At 40.1% G+C, this 22,982-nt stretch overlaps 3 protein-coding genes across 34 annotated transcripts in view; 1 reads left to right on the top strand and 2 right to left on the bottom strand.

Moving 5' to 3' along the window:
- Positions 1-2,645: 2,645 nt before the first annotated feature.
- LOC145448611 (putative ribosomal N-acetyltransferase YdaF) lies at positions 2,646-3,952 on the top strand. Its single transcript, XM_080327056.1, has 2 exons — positions 2,646-3,028; positions 3,478-3,952. The coding sequence occupies exons 1-2, from the start codon at positions 2,754-2,756 to the stop codon at positions 3,848-3,850; spliced, it is 648 nt and encodes a 215-aa protein (XP_080183182.1). The 5' UTR covers positions 2,646-2,753; the 3' UTR covers positions 3,851-3,952.
- On the bottom strand, positions 3,518-9,513 carry LOC145448610 (dual specificity mitogen-activated protein kinase kinase 1-like). Its single transcript, XM_080327055.1, has 11 exons — positions 9,358-9,513; positions 8,366-8,462; positions 7,586-7,708; positions 7,372-7,518; positions 7,206-7,283; positions 6,177-6,228; positions 5,992-6,116; positions 5,226-5,400; positions 5,096-5,163; positions 4,924-5,031; positions 3,518-4,197 (listed from the first exon to the last, which is right to left on the bottom strand). Exons 1-11 carry the CDS (start codon positions 9,444-9,446, stop codon positions 4,084-4,086), a joined length of 1,176 nt encoding a protein of 391 aa, XP_080183181.1. The 5' UTR covers positions 9,447-9,513; the 3' UTR covers positions 3,518-4,083.
- A 1,653-nt stretch (positions 9,514-11,166) lies between these two features.
- LOC145448606 (uncharacterized) overlaps positions 11,167-22,982 on the bottom strand; it is a 32,805-nt gene continuing 20,989 nt past the window's right edge. For 14 of the 32 annotated variants that reach the window (XM_080327021.1, XM_080327028.1, XM_080327026.1 and 11 more), the window contains 13 exons: positions 21,758-21,982; positions 21,315-21,539; positions 20,361-20,585; positions 18,533-18,757; positions 17,636-17,860; positions 17,204-17,428; positions 16,204-16,428; positions 15,303-15,527; positions 13,308-13,532; positions 12,532-12,756; positions 12,094-12,148; positions 11,574-11,679; positions 11,167-11,505 (listed from right to left, as the gene is read on the bottom strand). In XM_080327021.1, coding sequence (XP_080183147.1) covers positions 11,332-11,505; positions 11,574-11,679; positions 12,094-12,148; positions 12,532-12,756; positions 13,308-13,532; positions 15,303-15,527; positions 16,204-16,428; positions 17,204-17,428; positions 17,636-17,860; positions 18,533-18,757; positions 20,361-20,585; positions 21,315-21,539; positions 21,758-21,982 — 2,585 coding nt within the window. In that variant the 3' untranslated portion in view covers positions 11,167-11,331. The remainder of the gene's footprint in view (positions 11,506-11,573; positions 11,680-12,093; positions 12,149-12,531; positions 12,757-13,307; positions 13,533-15,302; positions 15,528-16,203; positions 16,429-17,203; positions 17,429-17,635; positions 17,861-18,532; positions 18,758-20,360; positions 20,586-21,314; positions 21,540-21,757; positions 21,983-22,982) is intronic. The other 18 variants (XM_080327029.1, XM_080327039.1, XM_080327048.1 and 15 more) reach the window with 15 other exon arrangements.

Genomic DNA, 22,982 nt, shown 5'->3' with positions numbered 1-22,982 from the left:
CAATAATTCTTTATTAGGGGTACTTACGTCCACTGATGGGGTTGAACATCTTCCTTTAGGGTCCCAGTATGGGTAATATTTCAATAATATATGTACCGACTTCGTCGGAAATTCAAATGTGTCTATGCATTGAACGAGGCGATATTCCACCGAATTCATTTGGATTCTGTTCTGTTCCTGAGTTATTCCGAACCCGAATACTCGTGAATAATTCTTTATTAGGGGTACTTACGTCCACTGATGGGGTTGAATATCTTCCTTTAGGGTCCCAGCATGGGTAATATTTCGATTATATCTGTATCGACTTCGTCGGAAATTCAAATGTGTCTATGTATTGAACGAGGCGATATTCCACCGAATTCATTCGGATTCTGTTCTGTTCCTTCGTCATTCCGAAGCTTATTGATCGTCAATAATTCTTCATTAGGGGTACTTACGTCCACTGATGGGGTTGAACATCTTCCTTTAGGGTCCCAACATGGGTAATTCTTCAATTATATATGTATTGAGTTTGTCGGAAATTCAAGTGTATCTATGTATTGAAGGACGCGCTATTCCACCGAATTCATTCGGATTCTGTTCTGTTCCTTCGTTATTCCGAAGCTTATTGATCGTCAATAATTCTTCATTAGGGGTACTTACGTCCACTGATGGGGTTGAACATCTTCCTTTAGGGTCCCAGTATGGGTAATATTTCGATTATATCTGTATCGACTTCGTCGGAAATTCAAGGGTATCTATGCATTGAAGGATGTGTTATTCAATCGAATTCATTCGGATTCTGTTCTGTTCCTGAGTTATTCCGAACCCGAATACTCGTGAATAATTCTTTATTAGGGGTACTTACGTCCACTAGTGGGGTTGAATATCTTCCTTTAGGGTCCCAGTATGGGTAATATTTCGATTATATCTGTATCGACTTCGTCGGAAATTCAAATGTGTCTATGTGTTGAACGAGGCGATATTCCACCGAATTCATTCGGATTCTGTTCTGTTCCTTCGTCATTCCGAAGCTGATTGATCGTCAATAATTCTTCATTAGGGGTACTTACGTCCACTGATGGGGTTGAACATCTTCCTTTAGGGTCCCAGTATGGGTAATATTTCGATTATATCTGTATCGACTTCGTCGGAAATTCAAATGTGTCTATGTGTTGAACGAGGCGATATTCCACCGAATTCATTCGGATTCTGTTCTGTTCCTTCGTCATTCCGAAGCTTATTGATCGTCAATAATTCTTCATTAGGGGTACTTACGTCCACTGATGGGGTTGAACATCTTCCTTTAGGGTCCCAACATGGGTAATTCTTCAATTATATATGTATTGATTTCGTAGGGATTTCAAGTGTGTTTATGTATTGAACGAGGTGATATTCCACCGAATTCATTCGGATTCTGTTCTGTTCCTTCGTCATTTCGAAGCTTGATGATCGTAAATAATTTTTTATTAGGGGTACTTACGTCCACTGATTGGGTTGAATATCTTCCTTTAGGGTCCCAGCATGGGTAATTCTTCAATTATATATGTATCGACTTCGTCGGAAATTCAAATGTGTCTATATATTGAAGGACGCGTTATTCCACCGAATTCATTCGGATTCTGTTCTGTTCCTGAGTTATTCCGAACCCGAATACTCGTGAATAATTCTTTATTAGGGGTACTTACGTCCACTCATGGGGGTGAATATCTTCCTTTAGGGTCCCAACATGGGTAATTCTTCAATTATATGTGTGCCGATTTTGTCAGAAATTTAAGTGTATCCATGGATTGAACGACGCGATATTCCACCAAATTCGATTGGATTCTGTTTTGTTCCTTCGTGATTCCGAAGCTTAATGATCGTCAATTATTCTTTATTAGGGGTACTCACGTCTACTGATGGGGTTGAATATCTTCCTTTAGGGTCCCAACATGGGTAATTCTTTAATTATATATGTGTCGATTTTGTCAAAAATACAAGTATATCTATGTATTTAACAACGTGATATTTCATCGTATTGGTTGTGATTCCGGTCTGTTCGTATTCCTGAGATATTTCAAACCATTTTTATTGTAAATTTGTTTTATAGTTTGGTACCTCTGTCTACTGATTCAGTCGCATTCTTGATCAGATATCCCTATAACCTGTCACAAAAAACTATTGTAAAATCTGGCAAGTGGTTTTCGGGATTCTGGTAAAAATTCCAAACTGAAAAATATCATGATGCCCTTGCTGTTTTTTGTGTTTCACCTGAACATATATAATTCCCGAGAATTCTATTAGAATCACAGTGGTTTCAGAATCGACCCCAAATGCTGAGGTTAGGCAATGATATATCATTTGGTCATCACGATCATTGTATTAAAATTTTTATCAAATCAAGACACCACAAGATTGCGATATAATCATAGCCTTTATAACTCTTATAAGGGCTATGATATTATGGTCAATTGGTCAGGCAAGTCCGTTCAGTCAGATATGAATTTTTATCGAAAACGGGTCGGGATTTGAATCCAAACTTTGGATGAACTCGAATTTTCCTGCACGATTCGTAGCTATTACGAGATGTGCTGAAGCTATAGAGTAGCAGTGCAACAGTGCTCTATAGTCATGGTGTATAAATTCACGATGCAGTTTTAACTATAGATAACTGACCTACATAACATGCAGTGTCATCATAATTGACGAGGCTGATTTTGAAAAGACGCTGCTGAACTACCGCGCCATAGTCAATACTCATTTGACAGCACGAATAATTACGATGCTACTATATGTTTACTTTAGAAAGCAGTCGGCTGCGCATTATGAACGAAATTATCGTGGATAAGGATTTGAAACTGCAGTTAGTAAGCCTAGACCAGGAGTTCGCGAAGGAGGCTTACGAAGTCGTTGATCGAAATCGCGAACTTCTACAAGCATGGCTACCGTGGGCTAAAATGACGAAGAGCGGCGATGACGAACTCGAATACTTCAGTAATAGTTTAAAGCGATTCAAGGAGGGACAGTGCATGGAGATGTGCATATTACATCGCAGAAAGGACTGTAGGTAAGTAGCGGATCGATCGAAATCCAGGCGTCTTTTGTACCTTTCGAGCAGTGGAACCTCTACCTGATTTGCGTATGACGGTCGCAAACGGGTTCCTGGTGGGCGTGTGACTTTGGAGATAACTGCGAAATAATGTCGACTCATCACTATCTTTTGATCGTTTTACAATTTATAAGGTATCAAGAAACAACTACCGGACAAATGCGCATGGTTTTAGATGAAAACTATAAATTTCAGCCAGTTCGCGATCCTTGGCCGATCAGTGCTTCTTTCAAATGTAGTCTGCTATTTCCTCTCCTATGTACGGCTCAAGCTCGAGTGTAACCTGGCCTGCTTCCTATATAAATTTCCAATATTCGGCTGTCTAGACTCGAAATATTAGCGTCGCTCGACAAAACCAATTCAGCGTAATTCGACACTCGACGGACTCACGACCTTCCACATTCCAGACACGACGAAGACAACAAGCCATGGGAATTCATCGGCATGTGCGGATTAGTTAATATAATTCGTGACGCCGAGACGAAGCAAGAACCGTGTGCTGAAATAGGCTACTGGCTGGATCAAGCACATCACGGCAAGGGAATCATTACAAAGTGCTGCTTAAAACTAGAGGAAGCCGCCTTTACAAAACTAGACATCAGCAAATTGAAAATAATAGCGCATAAAGATAACAGGCCAAGCGTTGCAGTGGCGCACAGATTGGGATTTCATTTAACAGAGGAAAAGCTACTCAAACCTAATCCAACACTTCACTACAATGCCGAGAATAGGATAATATTCTCATTGACGGAAGAGGAATGGATGAGTAGACGCCAGTGAAGCTTGGCCCGACATGATTACCTGAAACTTATGATCGTAACCTAAACTATATCATGAATATGCGAAGATTTCATATTTCACAATAAAACTCTGGTTACCATGGCTCCAGAGGCCACCGATAGTGAGCAGGCGAGAGCGTCGCTGTAAAGAAGTATTAGAAAACATGAAACCGGCCGATCATAAAATCAACGCTGTATATATAATATGTTCTCGAAACCGAGTCCGGATAAGTTCTATGTCTTGTCTTGCGGCGTTGTAGGCGACGGAGGCTTCAACCCCATTGTCTTGCGAATCCAGCCAGCGAAATCGGTATTACTGGCTTCTGCCGTCTTTATGAACTCGTGCGTCTAAGAAGTAATACAGAACATTGATCTCCACAACATCAAACTGTCACGGGTATCAGAAATCCAGCATCAATGATCTTCAAATTATCAAGTATTGTCCAATCAAGTATATGACCAGAAGTGGTCAGTAACTAAGCACTTCTACTTTTTCAGAGTAGCCTACTCAAGTAGGTTTAGGCTACTCCCTGTACTTACTAAAGTGGCTACATTTTAAGACTACTTTCATTTCTACTTGCAAGTATTTTTTCAGTTTGTAGAAAGTATCATGATATTGTATATAAACTGTCATGGCAATTGTATAAATATTTTTTCTAAAATTACACCTTGGCGGTGTCATTGATCATTTTGCACTAACCGCGGCGATGGGCCACCTCTGATCAACTGCTAATAGCACACAACTCATGGACGAAATCTACTTTTTGCAACTCCTTAAGTGCTTTTCAAACCTCGTTTTCTATTCGTACTTGAAGCAGCTCTGACATAGCTTCGAAATTCCTTACTTGTAATTGAATAGAAATTTACGTCGTCATCGTTACTACTAGTGCAGTAGCAACACTGAAAACTTTTATCGGATTCTACTATAGCGTTTATCCACTCTTTATCACGCGGTCTGGACATTGAACCAGTCCGTTGATACATTACATAAGGACATGCTGTGGACGAAAGGACATGCTGTGACCCTCCTAACTAATAACTCAATTGTCCAATCACACATACACAGCACCATACCATAAGTGCTTTCAAATCTGCCCGGTCCTGTGGATTCTTCTCCAAAGAGCGCGACACAAAATCGCAGAACGCCTCCGAGAATATGCCTTTGGGCAGTTGCGGAGGAGGCTGGAAAATCACAATTGAAAGATTACCATACCAGCACTGAATACCGCACAGCTCCAGCACCTACCTCATTCACAATAAAATTCAACAGCTCGAAAATAGCCATCGGCCGCTGCCCGTCAGGTACGTAAGTGCCTGCAAGATAGCAAGACAAGACTAGCGACGGATTTCAAGCTTAAAAGCAATCGTTATGTCACTTGGTGGTCTCTTCTGGTTGGAAGCGCCCTCGGCCGGATTGCCGAACATGATGTCGAGGTCTTTCTGTGACGGCGGAGGAATGGGGTACCGACCGACCGCCATTTCTATGAGGGATAGGCCCAGAGACCAGATGTCCGACAGAACCGAGTAGGGCGCGCCTTGGAGTCGTTCGGGCTGTGGAATAAGGTACCGGTTAATCAGTTGAAAACCGGAACCCGTGTGACCCCTTGAGGTGGTCAGTAATATAGTACTTCTACTTTTCGGGGTGCTCAAATAGATTTTGCTATGTTTTGGACTAGATCCACTTCTAATTAGGATTTTTCAGGCTAAACTATTTGGATTTTGTAAAGAGGAAAGTAGTTTTGGTATCGCTTTACGAGTGAAAATGACATATGAGCTGCTTTAAATAGCCCAGCAATATCATTGTGACTGACTGTATTCTCGAAGATTGTACCTATTCGGATTGCCATTAGTCATCTTGTGTTAGTTGCAAAGAAAAAGATTGGAATTTCAGAAGTAACAACATCCGATTAACTTCCAAAAGTCTGAGACACCTCGGCCAAATACACTTTTTGAAACTACTGCCAGAGAAGTTCTGACATGTATTGGAAATTGCTACTTATACTCAAAACTGAGTAGAAATTCACGGCTTTGATTCTACTTCCATTAAAGTAACATCACTGACTGTTTAGAGTTAGACCATGACCTCATCTGGTGACGCAAGACTAGACAAGCCCGCGTTGTCCTGTCATCTGTAAAACTTACCGACATATACGACCTTGTACCGACGAAGGAATTTGCCATCGAATCGATCAGTTGACCGCTGACGCCGAAATCGCACAATTTAATTTCTCCTCTTGAATTCACCAGGATATTTGATGGTTTCACGTCTGGGAAGACACCGAAATTAGGCACAACACAAAATACACTGCCGCCAACGAACACGTTACCTCTGTGGATGATATTGTGGCTGACTCTGAGATAGTGCAGTCCGCGTAGCACCTACAAAAACAAGTCTACTGCTCACCGGCATATGATATATTCACTCCTGATGAGAAATTACTCGAGCATACGATAATGACGAAAATTTCAACGGAAAATATTTCATACTGTCGCACATCTCTGCCTAACCCGTTCATGTCACAGCGGCCAGAGATCGGGTAATACTTCTGATTACCCGAGTCAACTGCTGCCACTTTAACTAGTTGAGTCATAAACTTTGGACGGCAGCCCACTTCTACTTTGTAAGTTTTCAAAGTATAAATTATTTTCATCGAGCTGAAAAAAAATTAGGCACGGATCATTCGCATGAGAAACTAACCCCCCCCCCCGAGTGCTGGGCAGTTCCGAAGTATTTCAATGATTGAAAATAATGTTCATGGTAATGAGCGGTTCTGCGGTGGGAAATCTCTTGGGCCAAGATACCCAGACTTTTATTAATCCAAGGTTTTTCAATTCTCTTGCAGTAGTTCCAGTCATCTCGCAAATATGTTTGCCCTACATAAACTAGAATATCAGGATATTGCTTTGTAGTTAATGAGGTTAGGCAAAATCAGGTATCTGGGTGTTTCGAATCGGCGTTAACCATTACGCATCGAGTCAATCATTACTTGAGTGCCACTGCCACCTATCATAACATCACGCGACTAGGCCTATTCAACATGTTCAAATTGATAGTTGCAAATATTATTTCTCTCAAAGTCATAGATAAACCACGGGACAATAATATTTTTCCTGTGAGAAAGGCTGATATTATGTGAAACCGGACTGACAGGGCTGAGGAATCGGAGCCAGAGTCGCACTTGTCAATTTCGCTATTCGTGAGTCGGCGACAGAGACACATATTTATATCTTGAAGAGACGAGTGCAAAATCAGAGTCACGGTGCAAAAACGCATAGATACACGGGGAGTCAGAATCGTATATGAAATTTCTGTGACTTACCAGCCCTGCACAATGAAACAACAAGATTTCACTTACCGCTAGGCTAACTTTCCCCAAAATAGGCTCCGGTATCCTTCTGGCTCTTTTGACCACTTGATCGAGAGACCCGGCATCCTAAAGTAAAGCATTTTCATGCCCTGTGTCGGCTAAAACCTGAAGCTACCCTGTGTCACGTCGAAGCGAATACCAGCAGACTACTAACCATGTTTTCCATGCATATGCTTATCTCCCCGTCGCTGTGAAACGCCCCGTAGAATCCGACAATAAATGGACTTTTGCAATCGTGGAGAATCTGCAGCTCCCTTATGATTTGATTCTGCACCGCCGGCTTCACTTCGAGATGAATGAGCTGTGATTTCACGGCGAGCATGCTTGATACGAGAAATTTCACTCAGAAAAACAGCTGATATGCTAACTTTTCGAGCCATTTCAAGGCCGGAATCTTTGTGCTGTACGAGGTGGACCACGCCTCCATTTCCGACGCCGATTTCGGCTTTCTTCTGGAAATCTGTGTTCTGGGCACTCTCGAGCATCCCAATCTGTAAGGTAGCATCAAATCGTTCTTCCGTGGATATTAATGGCGATCGGCGAACAGGGAGACGCATGTTCAAGTCCAAGTTCTATCAAGTTAAAATTGCTCCAACACAGGCACAACTAAAGACGTGTTGCGGCAGGTAACAGCTGTTCAAGAGTTCATGCAGTATTCATTCTCTCTTGCCTACATACTATAGGTCTGGGGTAGTTTCCAGCTACAGCTACACACCACTACCATATTGAAGATAATTTGATATTTTTCAGCCATGCCCATTATATTGCGCTTTGTGAGAATGTTGCAGAACTCTCCCTCCCAATAACATATGTTGCTTTGTTGTACATGTTATTGATGCTGTGATAAATTGACCCAGATGTCAAGGATACCACGCCACCACGGCAGAAAGAAAGTATTGAAACTAAAATTTCCATCAATGATAATACAAATCTTACTGAAATGGCGGTACAATTTCAGTACCGGTACTTGGAAATATAGCCCCTCGACCCTCACTACTCGAATCAAATCATTGTCTAGCGTTATTGAGTTTGATACATGCAGAAAGTTCATCCACCAGCCATAAAGTTGGGCAGTTGGAAATATATTTTGCAATTTCAATATATTTCAGTAGTTTCGTCACAGTCCCGCACCATATCAATATACTCACGGCTTTTTTTTGTGAGAGGAAGTGATCCAACCGCTTTCTCTGTACATCATCAATTTTAAGGTCCTCAAGAGCTTTCACTGTGGTATCAACGATATTCCTGTAAAATTAGTTTTAAATAATGTCGGAGGTTGCAACGTATCGTTCAACTACAATACTGTAACTCATTTTGGGATGAATTTTGCGGTAGGTGCTGATAGATAAAATACGGAGAAATAGACGAATAAATCCCAGTAAATGGAAAATTCAAGAATTACACGAGCCAGCTTCAGTACAACCAGCTTTCAATTCAGATTAGCTATTCGCATCAAAATGAACATATGCCAATTGCATGGGTATTAAAAATCAAATATCCATAACTCATCAACATAGCATGAAGACACAGCAGTCAATAAAGATGCTTTCACATTCAAATTTTCAAATTGCTATATGATCTACAGTGGATCACAGCCTTTCTCAAAATTTTACAACGATTTGGATTGACAATTAATCAACATGGAGTTGCAATTGCAACAAATTAATTTGATAAAGATATAGCAATTGTGTTCATTTGTCAGGTAGAGGTCTTTACATATTGAACTCGACTCAAGTTTCAAGTAAATGTCTTTTATTTCGAAAATAAACACTAATAACTTATTTTAAATATTCCAATATTTCATTGTCAATAATAGCAATTATTATAATTCACTTATTAGTCTAGGTATTGCTTGAATCAATAAATATATTTGAGAGACTCGCAGCACCCCCAAATTTCACGATGGAGTTACGAATATTGAATTGCCAAAGAAACAACAAATGCAACATTTTGCATGTAAGTTGCATAGGTATACCTTAGGCCTCTACTAGTTGGGAACTAACTCAACAGGTACCAGTAGGCTACATGAAAATCAAAGTAAACAGAGCAGAAATGTGTTATAAGCAATAAGTTACTATGTTACAGAAGGGAGTTATAAGCATTACTTTACAAGAGTCATATACAATATAAATGCACTTACTGTGTTGGTATCTTTTGTTGCTCTGCAGGTTCTGGTGGAGGCGTCTGCGTTGCTGGAATGGTAAGGTTAGGACGTTTCTTTCCAGGCATTGTGATAAGTATTAGTAAGCAACGACTGTAAAATTGTAAACACACCAAATTTTTATGTTATGATGGAGCTGATGGAAAGGATCGAAGATGGTACCGTCATTGCATTATACTTCCTCGCAATTGCAATGTTCTATACGGTCTATTCAAAAATTTGGGACCACGACTCACAACAATTGAGCACAGCAGGCGCACAGAGGCCGCCGAATTGCATATCACCAACAATGTAAAAACAGAACATGACCAGATCAAACTCTGTTGCTGATGACACTATGTTGTATCGGTCCAACCTGTCATTCTTGTCAGTTGACATCGGACGCAATTCATGGCCGCTTATTTATTCGCGATTTGACAAATAAATACCCTTGCTAATGTGCCAGTCATTTTCTGCCTGCAGCTGCTATGCTTATTGCCTATCTTTTGCTTACGCCCGGAGTCTACTAAATGACGAGGTACACACGGTATGCGTTCGTCTATAGATAACTAACCGTAGGTTAGTTATCTATAGTACGACAGAGATGAGCGTGGATTAGGATTAGGTTTTGAAAAAACAGGATTTGTGAAATTTTGTCGGATTTGGATAGGATTTGGATTAGACATTTTTTTCAGAACGGATTAGGATTTGGATTGGATTTACCTATTTTTGGGAGATTGAAATGTCGTGTGGCGAATGGCGACAAACTTTATTCAGATCAGTTATTAATATACTTAGGGTTACTAAGTTATCTTGAATCAAGTGAATCGTTGGTTGTGAAAGAAAATTTTCGAATCCCACCATTGCATAAATTAGTATTTTTTCTGAATTTCCAGTTGGAATCGGATTAGGATTGGACATGGACTTGAATATGAAAAAGTTATGGATTAGGATTTGGAGGTTCGGATTTGGATTGGCGCAGCTACTCGACTACGACTAGGCTATGAAGTTTTCCGTCGAGCTTTCCTCGCTACTCGAAATCGCCAGTGACCAATCCTTGATATAAACTCTGTGTGGCATACTCAATGATATATATATCATTGGGCATACTGTACTTTCACAAAAGTGCCAAATTTACCTGTGCTTCCAAGTCATGATGACACGAATGTTTTTCTAGCTTAGACGTCTCATAAATGTCACATCACATGCAGAACGTTGTTCAAAAGATTAGAGCACATCGTCTTGAACCGCTTTTTGCCACTCACAAATCGAGTTTGCTCTTGCTCAGGGATATAGAACAAGATATCCATACTCTTGCTAAAAGTTTTAGGCCAACTGCAATATGTAACATTCGGCTGCATTATGTAGCGCCTGCAGTTAGTCCGTATGAGTTTTAGCACCACTGTGAATTCATGTCTAGCCGGCGAAACGGTCGCGGAGTAAATGAAACAATGTCAGCAAAAGTCACACCGGTAAACTCAAATGACTGGTCTCACATCGAAGAGTACAGTATTAAAAATATTTTAACCGAACTTGGGTTGGGCAAAAACTCACAGTGACGCTAAGATACTAGCGTTGCTTCTACAGTAATAACATAAATTATGAAAGCACAATGACTATTCAGTCCTAAAACGCCGTATTGGCTTTCAACATTCGTACAGATTTCCATTATTCCATTCTACTTCTTGAAACTAGTCCTATTGACCCGGTCGTTCAAATGATAGTTTTGGCACATCCTGAAATCTTTCCGAGACCACATTACATACACAACCGAACTCAATACGAAGAATCAAGAAACGAAACAAAATATCAGGGGCAATAGCTTCTTATTGGTTCGTCAAAGTTCAAAACAATGCTGCATTATCAAGAGCTGGAAAAAAGGAATACAAAATTTAGCAAAGATACACAAGCCTAATAGTACAAGGTAAAATTCCCATGCATATATCAACGGACAAAATAGCCCAAATCCACGATCTACATCTCATCAAACGTCATCACATCGGATTCTATAGAAAAAGTCTTCTCGAAAAACTGCATTCGCATCATCGGATGTTGGCTGTCGTCATCGCTCGACACACATAAACTGTGCGCAGTGTCACAAACAAAGCCGTGCTTACAACAATGCTGATGGTCCGGACAACACACGGCCTGAAAAAAAACATTAGAGTTGGCACTGAAAACGAGTGTAAAAATGTTGTGTCTCGAAAAATGCATACCTGTGGGAAAGGGCAGCAGCCGTATTTTCCACTGGACAATTGACAGCATGTATTGAAATTCGGGCATTCGGTATCGTCAGGGCACATCACACAGTGGTCACGGTCTCTGAAAAATATATAAAATATATAACACAATTGACCCGGCGGTCTAGATCATTTTGTCAAGTTTGACATTGTCAACATTCGATACTTGCATACACACTGGACAATTTGCCTCAATATTTAAAAAACAACAGACATCGAGAGCTACAAAGAATCCACAGCATGCAGTAATAGAGAGGTTCAAACTTGGTCAAACGTCGTAGCAATCTACTACAGAATGGCAGTGTTTTCTAAGAAACACCAGGGCTACTTTAATTACAAATGGAGAACAGATTTAAGAAACCAGTTGATGCTTCCAAAATGCACTTGGATGTATGAATCAAGCAATCTGAGATGGCAAATAGATCTTCCTAACTATCAATACCATAATAGTGCTAATGAGTAGATGCCGTTTTCCCACTACGAACTAACAACATACCCGGAGTTACTTTGTGCTTGAGTATTGAGTTCATGTAACGGCTCCGAAATCACTGCTGAAATAGATTGATACAGTCACAACTACTGACGTCATAACATGCAGGTGGGCATCTAAGACTAGGTGTTTACATGGCAGATCAAACAGTTTCATAACTTGAAGAAGACACCATAGCAAATCAACAGTATACACAGACAAAATTTTTCATTGATGCTGTTAGATACCACCACAAGAGGTGGACGCCAAGCGAATAAATGAGCTTAATTATGTCATAACATCAATTCTTTGACGGATTGAACACAGAAACGAGAAACAAATACCATTGACTGTTAACATTTTTCAAGCATTTTTAAAGTTATTTACATTTAACATTATTTAGCATAACATACGAAATATAGTTCTAGCTTTCGGGGCATGAAAGATTACACAAACTATGCTTACTTGTTGCTTCGGTCTTTTCGAACCACGACATCACAGAATCTCCCTTTGTGCAAGTGCCACCGGCGGTATCACATTTGTATCCTTCCGGACAGCAGTGACTGTGGTCACTACAACATACAGCTTTAGGCAACGGACAGCAACCGTACTGACCAGATCCGAGTGAGCAGCATGTAGTGCCGTCTGGACATTGACTTCGACCATCAGGACAAATAACCGCATTGACTTCTGAGAATATGAAATCAGTTTATTACCAAAAACATTGAACAACATTCACTCAGTTCATCAATACATATAACGATGTTGGCCCCTGACAATGAGAGATTAATTGACTATTTAATCTTCAAAATATTGAAAAGTAGTCACTCTTAACTATATTGTATCTATACAGCATTTTATCAGCAGACATAAAAGTCAATGATATGAAATAAAAGTCGCTAAAATATAAGGATCTACGGCGAATAACACAGCAGTGGTGACAATGTATAACCAGGATGGATGTCGCTCAATAACATCTTTTCACTGTCAATAACGTCAGCCTACTGATGCGCTCACCAATTCTACATCAACACCACAATAAAATGCAATATATTATTTGTTTGAGTCATGGGAATGATGGGATAATCACACAAAATATGCCAATTACGCAGCAACACGGTAAGGCCCTCAGTAATTTATATACTTATGATGGCCAATCCCGACTATGTATTCAACATCCATAAAAGAGCAACAATAATTATCTGGTAATGTCCATAATCGGAGAATACATATATGCTTACTTGTGACCGCAGTCTTCTCGAACCATGATATTATAGAATCTCCCTTTGTGCAAGTACCACCCACGGTATCACATTTGTATCCTTGTGGACAGCAGTGACTGTGGTCACTACAACATACTGCATTGGGCAATGGACAGCAACCATATTTACCAGATCCAAGTGAGCAGCATGTAGTGCCGTCTGGACATTGACTTCGACCATCGGGACAGATAACAACATGGACCCCTGAATAGAAGTCAATCATAACAACATTGCATGTATACAACATTTTGTCAGCTGCAATAAATGTCTACACCAGAGTTGGATCAATTACAATATTTTATTTCAATTAGAATTACAATTACTTCCTTGCATGTTTCAATTACATTACAATTACTCAATGCTAAAAATATCAAATTACAATTACAATTACTGTTAAACATGTACTAATTACAATTATAATTACAATTACAATTACTTTTAAACAGGTTATTGATTCAGTAAAGAGGTGTTCTTTGACAACCGTAGCGACGTAATTACCAACAATCTCAAGCTATTCATGTTTCATTCCTGATATGTAGAATACCCTTTATTAAAAAAAAACTCCAACGTATTCGAACTATTCCTAATCATGAGTATTGAAAACTACAAGCACAGAAAAATGTTTCAAGCGACTGTTAAGAACCAAAGGTTTGAGTGACTAACAGCGAATAGCCTACAGGACAGTCAATGAAATGTAATCAAACGATTAGGCTACTCAGAGCTGAGTGAGGATAATGGAATGTAATTGGTAAGACGTTAGCGATAAGGATGATACCGATAAGGTGCGTAAAATTAAAATAAATGCAAAAGGAAAGAACCTCCGCATAACTAAGAATTACAATATTTTGGTTCGCATTTACATTTTCACTTGCTCGGAAACTGTTAGATTGCATTTGATGAACATTAGGGTGCGAAAAGTTTCTGGCCCCAGTAAATTTAGCCAAGATTGGAGGTAAGATGGGGATAACATCTCTACAAGTGTGTGATCAAGTTTGATGAAGCCTTGGTTGAAAACTTGAATTTTTTTTGCTATTGTTGCAACAAGCCTCGGTACTGGTCAGAGATTTAAAAAAACTTTGACCGTGGTGTAGGAAAGGGTTCAGCACAGGTTTCAGAAGAGTTTAGTTGCTGTTCATCCATTTTTGAAATATTAATATTTAGATTAGCCCACTGGTTGTGAATATTTCGTGCCCCCTTATCATCATAGCACACAATGAAACCAGAAAGTTAACAATCCTTACATATAGTTTGACGGTATGGAAGGTTATGACTGTTGATGAGAGAATACTCCAATACGAAATTCAGATTATACACCGAACAATAACCATAAAACGGAGGTGAATCGGGCCAAGCGCGGAAAAGATTTCAGTTCACTGGAGCGTCGCGCCCCGTTCAGATGCTTTCACGCCGCCCAAGGGGGCACGCTCCCAGTTTGAGAACCACTGGTTTAGCCTATATTGGAATTCACAAAGTTTTCTGTTGCTACTGAAGTATGGGAAACAGTTTAGCGCGACTGAATTATCTAGTTATAGTGCAGCACGCATAGAACACCGATGTAAATAGGCTAATTATTACACGTGGTGACTGTTTACTAAGGCCTTGAGGCCCCTCGTCGTCATCCTGGTTCGTACCGGATTTTCACTGGTGCGACGAATAAATGATTGATTAAATTGATTGATTATTTTATGTTGTGATTGTCAGGTTTCCATGAAAATGTAATTGAGATTGTAATTGAGCAAAATTTTGATCAAGTTAAAATTACAATTACACAAAATAGAAATGCTTCAATTACAATTACAATTACATGAGAAAATTTAATTAATTACATTCAGCTCAATTACAAATGACAATTGATCCAACTCTGGTCTACACTAATAGATACCGGTACGGAATGTTCGCTAATGAAGAAGAATTCGGAATGTTGATACATGGTGACATCGCTATGATATCAGCGCAATTAGGAAATCTACGCACCTGATATTGTCAGTCTGGTCATAGCTTGAACCTCCGAACTCGCTCTTACGCATGTACCAGCTCCTGTATTGCAAGTATATCCCGATGGGCAACAGTGCGTTTTGTCACTGCAACATACCGCATTCGGTAGTGGACAACATCCATATTGACCAGATGATTGAATGCAACAAGTGGTACCGTCAGGGCAGTAAGATTGTCCACCGGGGCATACAACGTTGTCGACCGCTGAAAATACAAACATCTTGTGAATGCGTTATATGAAACATTCATGTATAGTCAGTTGGTCACACGTCACAGTATCAATTTGCGGCATGGCTCCAAAGGTCTCAATAGGGGTTCCGTGTTCAAGTAACATTATGAACCTTGCTTCAAAGGCGTGATGGCAGAAAATAGTGAATACGGAAAAATTAGAAGCATGTAACCATGATACAAAATGATGTATACAGTATTTTATCGCTCGAGTGTGGACTTTGTAACAAAGCCTTATGCATTTTTAATTAGCCTGTCCCTGTCCATAACCATATTTATGGTCTTTACCCATTGACATGGAACGATTACGGTAGTTTATCGATAACTACCAATTTTTGAAGTGTTTTGATGAAATTTCTACATATGAATGTGGCTGAATACCTCTTATGCTTTGAACCATAAAGGCCTACTTATGAGCCCAGCCAACATCACAACAATATGACAACAAAGTGCAATGTTATACTTGGTAAGTCACCAGATTGTCACACAATACATGTTGATTACACTGGCCCACAAACGCAGAATATGACAAGAGGGCCACACTAACTCATATACTTATGACAGCCAGTTCCTACCATACATTACACATCTCCACAATATCAACGACAATGATCTTGTTACGGTTGTAATCAGTGAGTAGATATATACTTACTTGTAGCTACAGTCTTCTCAAACCATGACATTACAGAATCTCCCTTTGTGCAAGTACCACCAGCGGTATCACATTTATATCCTTCCGGACAGCAGTGACTGTGGTCACTACAACACACTGCTTTAGGCAACGGACAGCAACCGTACTGACCAGATCCGAGTGAGCAGCATGTAGTGCCGTCTGGACATTGACTTCGACCATCAGGACAAATAACCGCATTGACTTCTGATAATAAGAAATTGGTTTATATCAAAAACGGTGAACAATATTCACTCTGTTCGTCAATACATATAACGACGTTGGCCGATAAAAATAAGAGATTAATTCACTATTTATAACTTCATCATATTGAAAATTAGTCAATTGTATGTATTTATACATCATTTTATCAGCAGGCATAAATGTCAATGATATCAAATTAAAGTCAATAAAATATGGTGTCCGGTTAATACCGAGAAAACCATTACCGAGAACGCCACTACCGAGAATGGACACCACAGAGAATGAACATTACCGAGAATGGACACCACCGATAATGGACATTACCAAGAATGCAATACATGTAATGCAAGCATGTTATGCATATGTACAATTGTACATGTACAGGTTGTGTGTACGTGCATCACGGCGGTTTTCTCGGTAATGGTATAGAACCCTAAAATATAAGGATCTATACGGCGAATCACACAGCAGTGGTGACAATGTATAACCAAGATGGATGTTGCTCCATAACATCTTTTTGCTGTCAATAACGTCAGCCGACTGATGTGCTCCCCAATTTTGCATCAACACCAAAACAAAATACAATATATTACTTGTTCAAGTCACAGGATGGTCACAATTCACAAAAATATGCCAATTAGGCAGCACCATGGGTAAGGCCCTCAGTAATTCATATACTTATGATGGCCAATTCTGACTATATATTAAACATCCCTAAAATATGAGCAACAATAATTATCTGGTAATGTTCATAATCGGAGAATACATAAATGCTTACTTGTGACCGCAGTCTTTTCGAACCAAGATATTACAGAATCTCCATTTGTGCAAGTACCGCCCGCGGTATCACATTTGTATCCTTGTGGACAGCAGTGACTGTGGTCACTACAACATACTGCATGGGGCAAAGGACAGCAACCATATTGACCAGATCCAAGCGAGCAGCATGTAGTGCCGTCTGGACATTGACTTCGACCATCAGGACAGATAACAACATGGACACCTGAAAATGAGACAATGGTTCAATATTTTCAACTTCCCCGTATTGAATAGAAGTCAATCATAACAACATTGCATTTATACACCACGTTGTCAGCAGCAATACATGTCTACACGGAACGTAGCGACCGCAACTATTTTAAACGGCTTAATAAAATTCGGAATGCTCATAGGTTGCTATAATATTACCGCAATTACCAAATCTATGTACCTGATATTGTCAGTCCGGTCATAGCTTGAACCTCCGAACTAGCTCTCACGCATGTACCAGCTCCTGTATTACAAGTATATCCCGATGGGCAACAGTGTGTTTTGTCACTGCAACATACCGCGTTCGGTAGTGGACAACATCCATATTCACCAGATGATTGAATGCAACATGTGTTACCGTCAGGGCAGTAAGATTGTCCACCGGGGCATATAACGTTGTCAACCGCTGAATATACGAACATTTGGTGAATGCGTTATATGAAACATTCATGCATAGTCAGTTGGTCACAAGTCACAGTATCAATTTCCGGCATAGCTCCAAAGGTCTCAACAGGGGTTCCGTGTTCAGTTAACAGTATGAATCTTGCTTCAAAGGCGTGATGGCGAAAAATAGGGAATACGGAAAAATTGAAAGCATGTAACCATGACGCAAAATGATGTAAACAGTATTATATCGCTCGAGTGTGGACTTTGTAACAAAGCCGTACACATTTTTAATTAGCCTGTCCCTGTCCATAACCATATTTGTGGTCTTTACTTATTGACATGGAACCATTAGTTTTTGAAAAGTTTTTTGATGAAATTTCTGCCTAAATGTTGCTCAATAATATCACATGCTTTGGACCATAAAAGGCCTACTTATGAGCCCACCCAATATGGCAACAACACGACAACAATATGCAATGTTTTTCTTGGTAATTCACCACATTGTCACACAATGCATGTTGATCACACTGGCCCACGAACGCAAGACATGACAAGAGGGCCACAGCAACTCATATTCTCATGACAGCCAGTTCCCCACATTCAATTTTTACCATACACAACACATCTCTACAAAATCAACGACAGTCATGATCTTGTTATGTTTGTAATCGGTAAGTAGATATATGCTTACTTGTGGCCACATTCTTCTTAAACCAAGACATTACAGAATCTCCCTTTGTGCAAGTACCCCCAGCGGTATCACATTTATAGCCTTCCGGACAGCAGTGAGTGTGGTCACTACAGCATACGGCTTTGGGCACTGGACAGCATCCATACTGACCAGATCCGAGTGAGCAGCATGTAGTGCCGTCTGGACATTGACTCCGACCATCGGGACAAACAACCGCACTGGCCTCTGATAATAAGAATTTAGTTTATTATCAACAACAATGAGATGAAAATATGAATTCAGTTTACTACGAGAAAAATTGATTGCCTACCAACGCAGACAACAGCTGACATTAGAGAGTATTCAAATCTAGCGTATACGCAATACGCATAGTTGTTTTGAAGACTTTCAGAGGTAGCGGGTCAGATTCAAACTAATTCCAAAAATGCCAAGCGAATAAATTAGCTTCATTATGGTATGTCATAAAGTATATTCTGTGGGCGATTGTAAACAGAAATGAGAAAGAAATACCAGTGTTGGGATCAAGTCACTATCGTCGAGTCACGGGTCATTGCACATTTTGACTCGAGTCGAGTCAAGTCAATCGATTTTTAAAAGTGACTCTACTCAAGTCAAGTCACTCAGTTTTTGGAAGGGACTCGAGTCAAGTCGAGTCAAATCAAGTCGTCAAGTCACAATTCAAGTCAAGTTGATACTTCAAAGTGCGAGACATAATTGCGTCGCTGTATTTTGATAGCTGCTTGAAAGTTGCCATTTATGTGGAATCGAGCGACGAATATGGAGTTAGATAGTCATGCAAAAAAGGCTTCAGATCGGTCACGCGTACGTAGAACTGCTAAACTATCTAAGTAACAGTGTAGCCTCAGTCTATAATGATCAGCCAAAATGGAGGATAGGAAACCTCAAAGTTGAAACGAATTGATATGATGCAATGCACTAGCCACCTACACATCCGTACGAGATAGTGTAATGGTTATGCGTCCGGCTTCTCGAGCGGTAGGTCGTGGGTTCGATCCCCGGCCGGGTCATACCAAAGACTCGAAAAATGGTATCCGCAGCTATCCTGCTAGGCGCTCAGCAATCACGGATAGCATGGAGGAGAAAAAAACGGGGGCGCAGACTAGATGACCTCATGGGGCCGTATCGCAACTCCGTCGCCAAAGCATCTCGATGGTGCAGGCGAGAAAGAATATCATATCTCTCTCTCTCTCTCTCTTTAAGCCTGCGCAGATGGTTGACGAGTAATATAAACTTATTAACTTCAATAAAACTCGATTTATATCATACAAGAGGTTTGGTTAAGGTGGGTACCGACCACAATGAGCACATTCCATATAAAAGAGTGATACACTATGCCATTAGATTACTATACTACTAGCTTTCGAGTTCCGATTACTTTGTTCGCGGTCAATATATTTGGGATCGAACAATAGAGGCTCGGTAAAACTCAAAATCATTGAGCGATTGCTCACTCTCACAGGTCACACCAGCGTATCGACAACAATCCTAATATATGCAAGATCAGCCATTTTTATCGACACCGTTACTTGATGACTTGAAATTGACTCGTAAATTTTGCTCCGAGTCACCAGTCAATCCGCATTTCTGAAACGTCGAGTCGAGTCAAGTCAAGTCATTTTTGCAAAGTGACTCAAGTCAAGTCAAGTCATAGGAAAAAAGTGACTCGAGTCATCCCAACGCTGAGAAGTACCAGTGCTTTTAACATCTTTCAAACATTTTCTTAGAGTACATTTTACATTATTCAACATAACATTTCGAATATGGTTCTAGCTTTTGGGGCACGAAAGATTACATACACTATGCTTACTTGTTGCGTCTGTCTTTTGGAACCACGACATTACAGAATCTCCCTTTGTGCAAGTACCACCGGCGGTATCACATTTGTAACCTTCCGGACAGCAGTGAGTGTGGTCACTACAACATACAGCTTTGGGCAACGGACAGCAACCGTACTGACCAGATCCAAGTGAGCAGCATGTAGTGCCGTCTGGACATTGACTTCGACCATCAGGACAAATAACCGCATTGACTTCTGATAATAAGAAATTAGTTTATTATCAAAAACAGTGAACAACATTCACTCTGTCCATTAATACATATACCGACATTGGCCCCTGAAAATGAGAGATAAATTCACTATTTATAACTTCATCATATTGAAAATTAGTCAATCGTATGCATCTATATATCATTTTAGCAGCAGGCATAAATGTCAATGATATCAAATTAAAGTCTATAAAATATGGTGTCCAGTTAATACCGAGAAAACCATTACCGAGAACGCCACTACCGAGAATGGACACCACTGAGAATGGACGTTACCGAGAATGCAATATATGCAATGCAAGCATGATATGCATATGTACAGGTTGTGTGTACGTGCATCATGGCGGTTTTCTCAGAAATGGTAGAGAATCCTAAAATATAAGAATCTATACGGCGAATCACACAGCACTGGTGACAATGTATAACCAAGTTGGATGTTGCTCAATAACATCTTTTTGCTGTCAATACCTCAGCCGACTGATACGCTGCACAATTTTGCATCAACACCAAAACAAAATACAATATATTACTTGTTCAAGTCACGGGATGGTCACAATTCACAAAAGTATGCCAATTACGCAGCACCACGGGTACGGCCCTCAGTAATTCATATACTTATGATGGCAAATTCCGACTATATATTTAACATCCCTAAAATATGAGCAACAATAATTATCTGGTAATGTCCATAATCGGAGAATACATAAATGCTTACTTGTGACCGCAGTCTTTTCGAACCAAGATATTACAGAATCTCCATTTGTGCAAGTACCGCCCGCGGTATCACATTTGTATCCTTGTGGACAGCAGTGACTGTGGTCACTACAACATACTGCATGGGGCAAAGGACAGCAACCATATTGACCAGATCCAAGTGAGCAGCATGTAGTGCCGTCTGGACATTGACTTCGACCATCGGGACAGATAACAACATGGACCCCTGAAAATGAGACAATGGTTCAATAGTTTCAACTACCCCGTTTTGAATAGAAGACCATCATAACAACATTGCATTTATACACCACTTTGTCAGCAGCACTAAATGTCTACACTTATAGACACGGAACGTTAACTACTGCAACTATTTTAAGCGGCTTAGTAAAATTCGGAATGCTCATAGGTCGCTATGATATTAGCGCAATTAACAAATAAATGTACCTGATATTGTCAGTCCGGTCATTGCTTGAACCTCCGAACTAGCTCTCACGCATGTACCAGCTCCTGTATTGCAAGTATATCCCGACGGGCAACAGTGTGTTCTGTCACTGCAACATACCGCATTCGGTAGTGGACAACATCCATATTGACCAGATGATTGAATGCAAGATGTGTTACCGTCCGGGCAGTAAGATTGTCCACCTGGGCATACAACGTTGTCGACCGCTGAAAATACAAACATTTGTTGAATGTGTTATATGAAACATTCATGTATTGTCGCAACATTTCAATTTCTGCATGGCTCCGAAGGTCTCAACAGGATGATATTGCTTGAGTGTAGAGTTTGTAACAAAGCGGTACACAACCCTGTCCATACCAGACATGGGGTAATCGCGATTAGTAATCGTAATCGATTACGACGATTACAGCATTTTCAAGTAATCGTAATCGCAATCGATTACATTCGAAAAAATTTCGAAGTAATCGTAATCGTAATCGACTACTTCCCATATCTAATCGATTTCTTAGTGAAAGAACGATTACTTTTTATTCGTACAAGGACTATGACATAAACTGAACATTCGTGAACATGGAAGAGATATTATACCACCTACGTGATAGCACACACGTCTGATTTCCAAATGCTATTGCTCATCATTACGGCAGAATTCCTATTAGCTTTGCTCGTCATTGCGTAAGAAGTATCCACATTAAATAGATATTCGATGTACGTAGCCTATACATTAGTGTGATTGTAAGAACACCCGCCGTGCTGTATATCAGGTTATCAACACGTTCCACACCCCACTCCCTCGCAGCAGGATAATTAATGTCCATGCCTAGTTTAAAATAGTAACTTATATATTGATATTTGGCTATGCTTCGTTAAACGCAGTTTGACCGTTGCTACTTGGTGAGCAGTAGGCTTATGTAGTACGTACGTACACCGGACAAAGATTTGAAATTTTGTACTCGCCAAATAAAACATTACGGTTTCCACAACGAAGCAGTAAAAATCAACAGCTGGTGATATATATCATAACCGAGCCCTCTTTGCCGTTTCTTGTAACGGCTTCTTGCAGTACATTATCTGTATGAAGTTGAAGGCAGAATTTTATGTTCGCTTCATCGGGCCCCGGCTTTATCTTATTCTCATATGACTCTACTTGAAACGGGCGTCAATCATTATTTCACAATTCTTTACTCAACATTGGGACCTGCCGCC

Source organism: Botryllus schlosseri, chromosome 10 (assembly GCF_051294905.1).
Source record: "Botryllus schlosseri isolate E-star chromosome 10, Bs_hap1, whole genome shotgun sequence".
Lineage (NCBI taxonomy): Eukaryota > Metazoa > Chordata > Ascidiacea > Stolidobranchia > Styelidae > Botryllus > Botryllus schlosseri.
Note: the sequence above shows the minus strand (reverse complement) of the source record. Positions and strands in the feature narration are given on the sequence as shown.

Coding starts and splice junctions, on each gene's coding strand:
- LOC145448611 (XM_080327056.1), top strand. CDS start 2,754: ATGTTTACTTTAGAAAGCAGTCGGCTGCGCATTATGAACGAAATTATC. Junction 3,029..3,477: donor CATCGCAGAAAGGACTGTAG/GTAAGTAGCGGA, acceptor TCCACATTCCAG/ACACGACGAAGACAACAAGC.
- LOC145448610 (XM_080327055.1), bottom strand. CDS start 9,446: ATGCCTGGAAAGAAACGTCCTAACCTTACCATTCCAGCAACGCAGACG. Junction 7,709..8,365: donor TCCTCTCACAAAAAAAAGCC/GTGAGTATATTG, acceptor GCTACCTTACAG/ATTGGGATGCTCGAGAGTGC. Junction 7,284..7,371: donor GCATATGCATGGAAAACATG/GTTAGTAGTCTG, acceptor GCTTTACTTTAG/GATGCCGGGTCTCTCGATCA.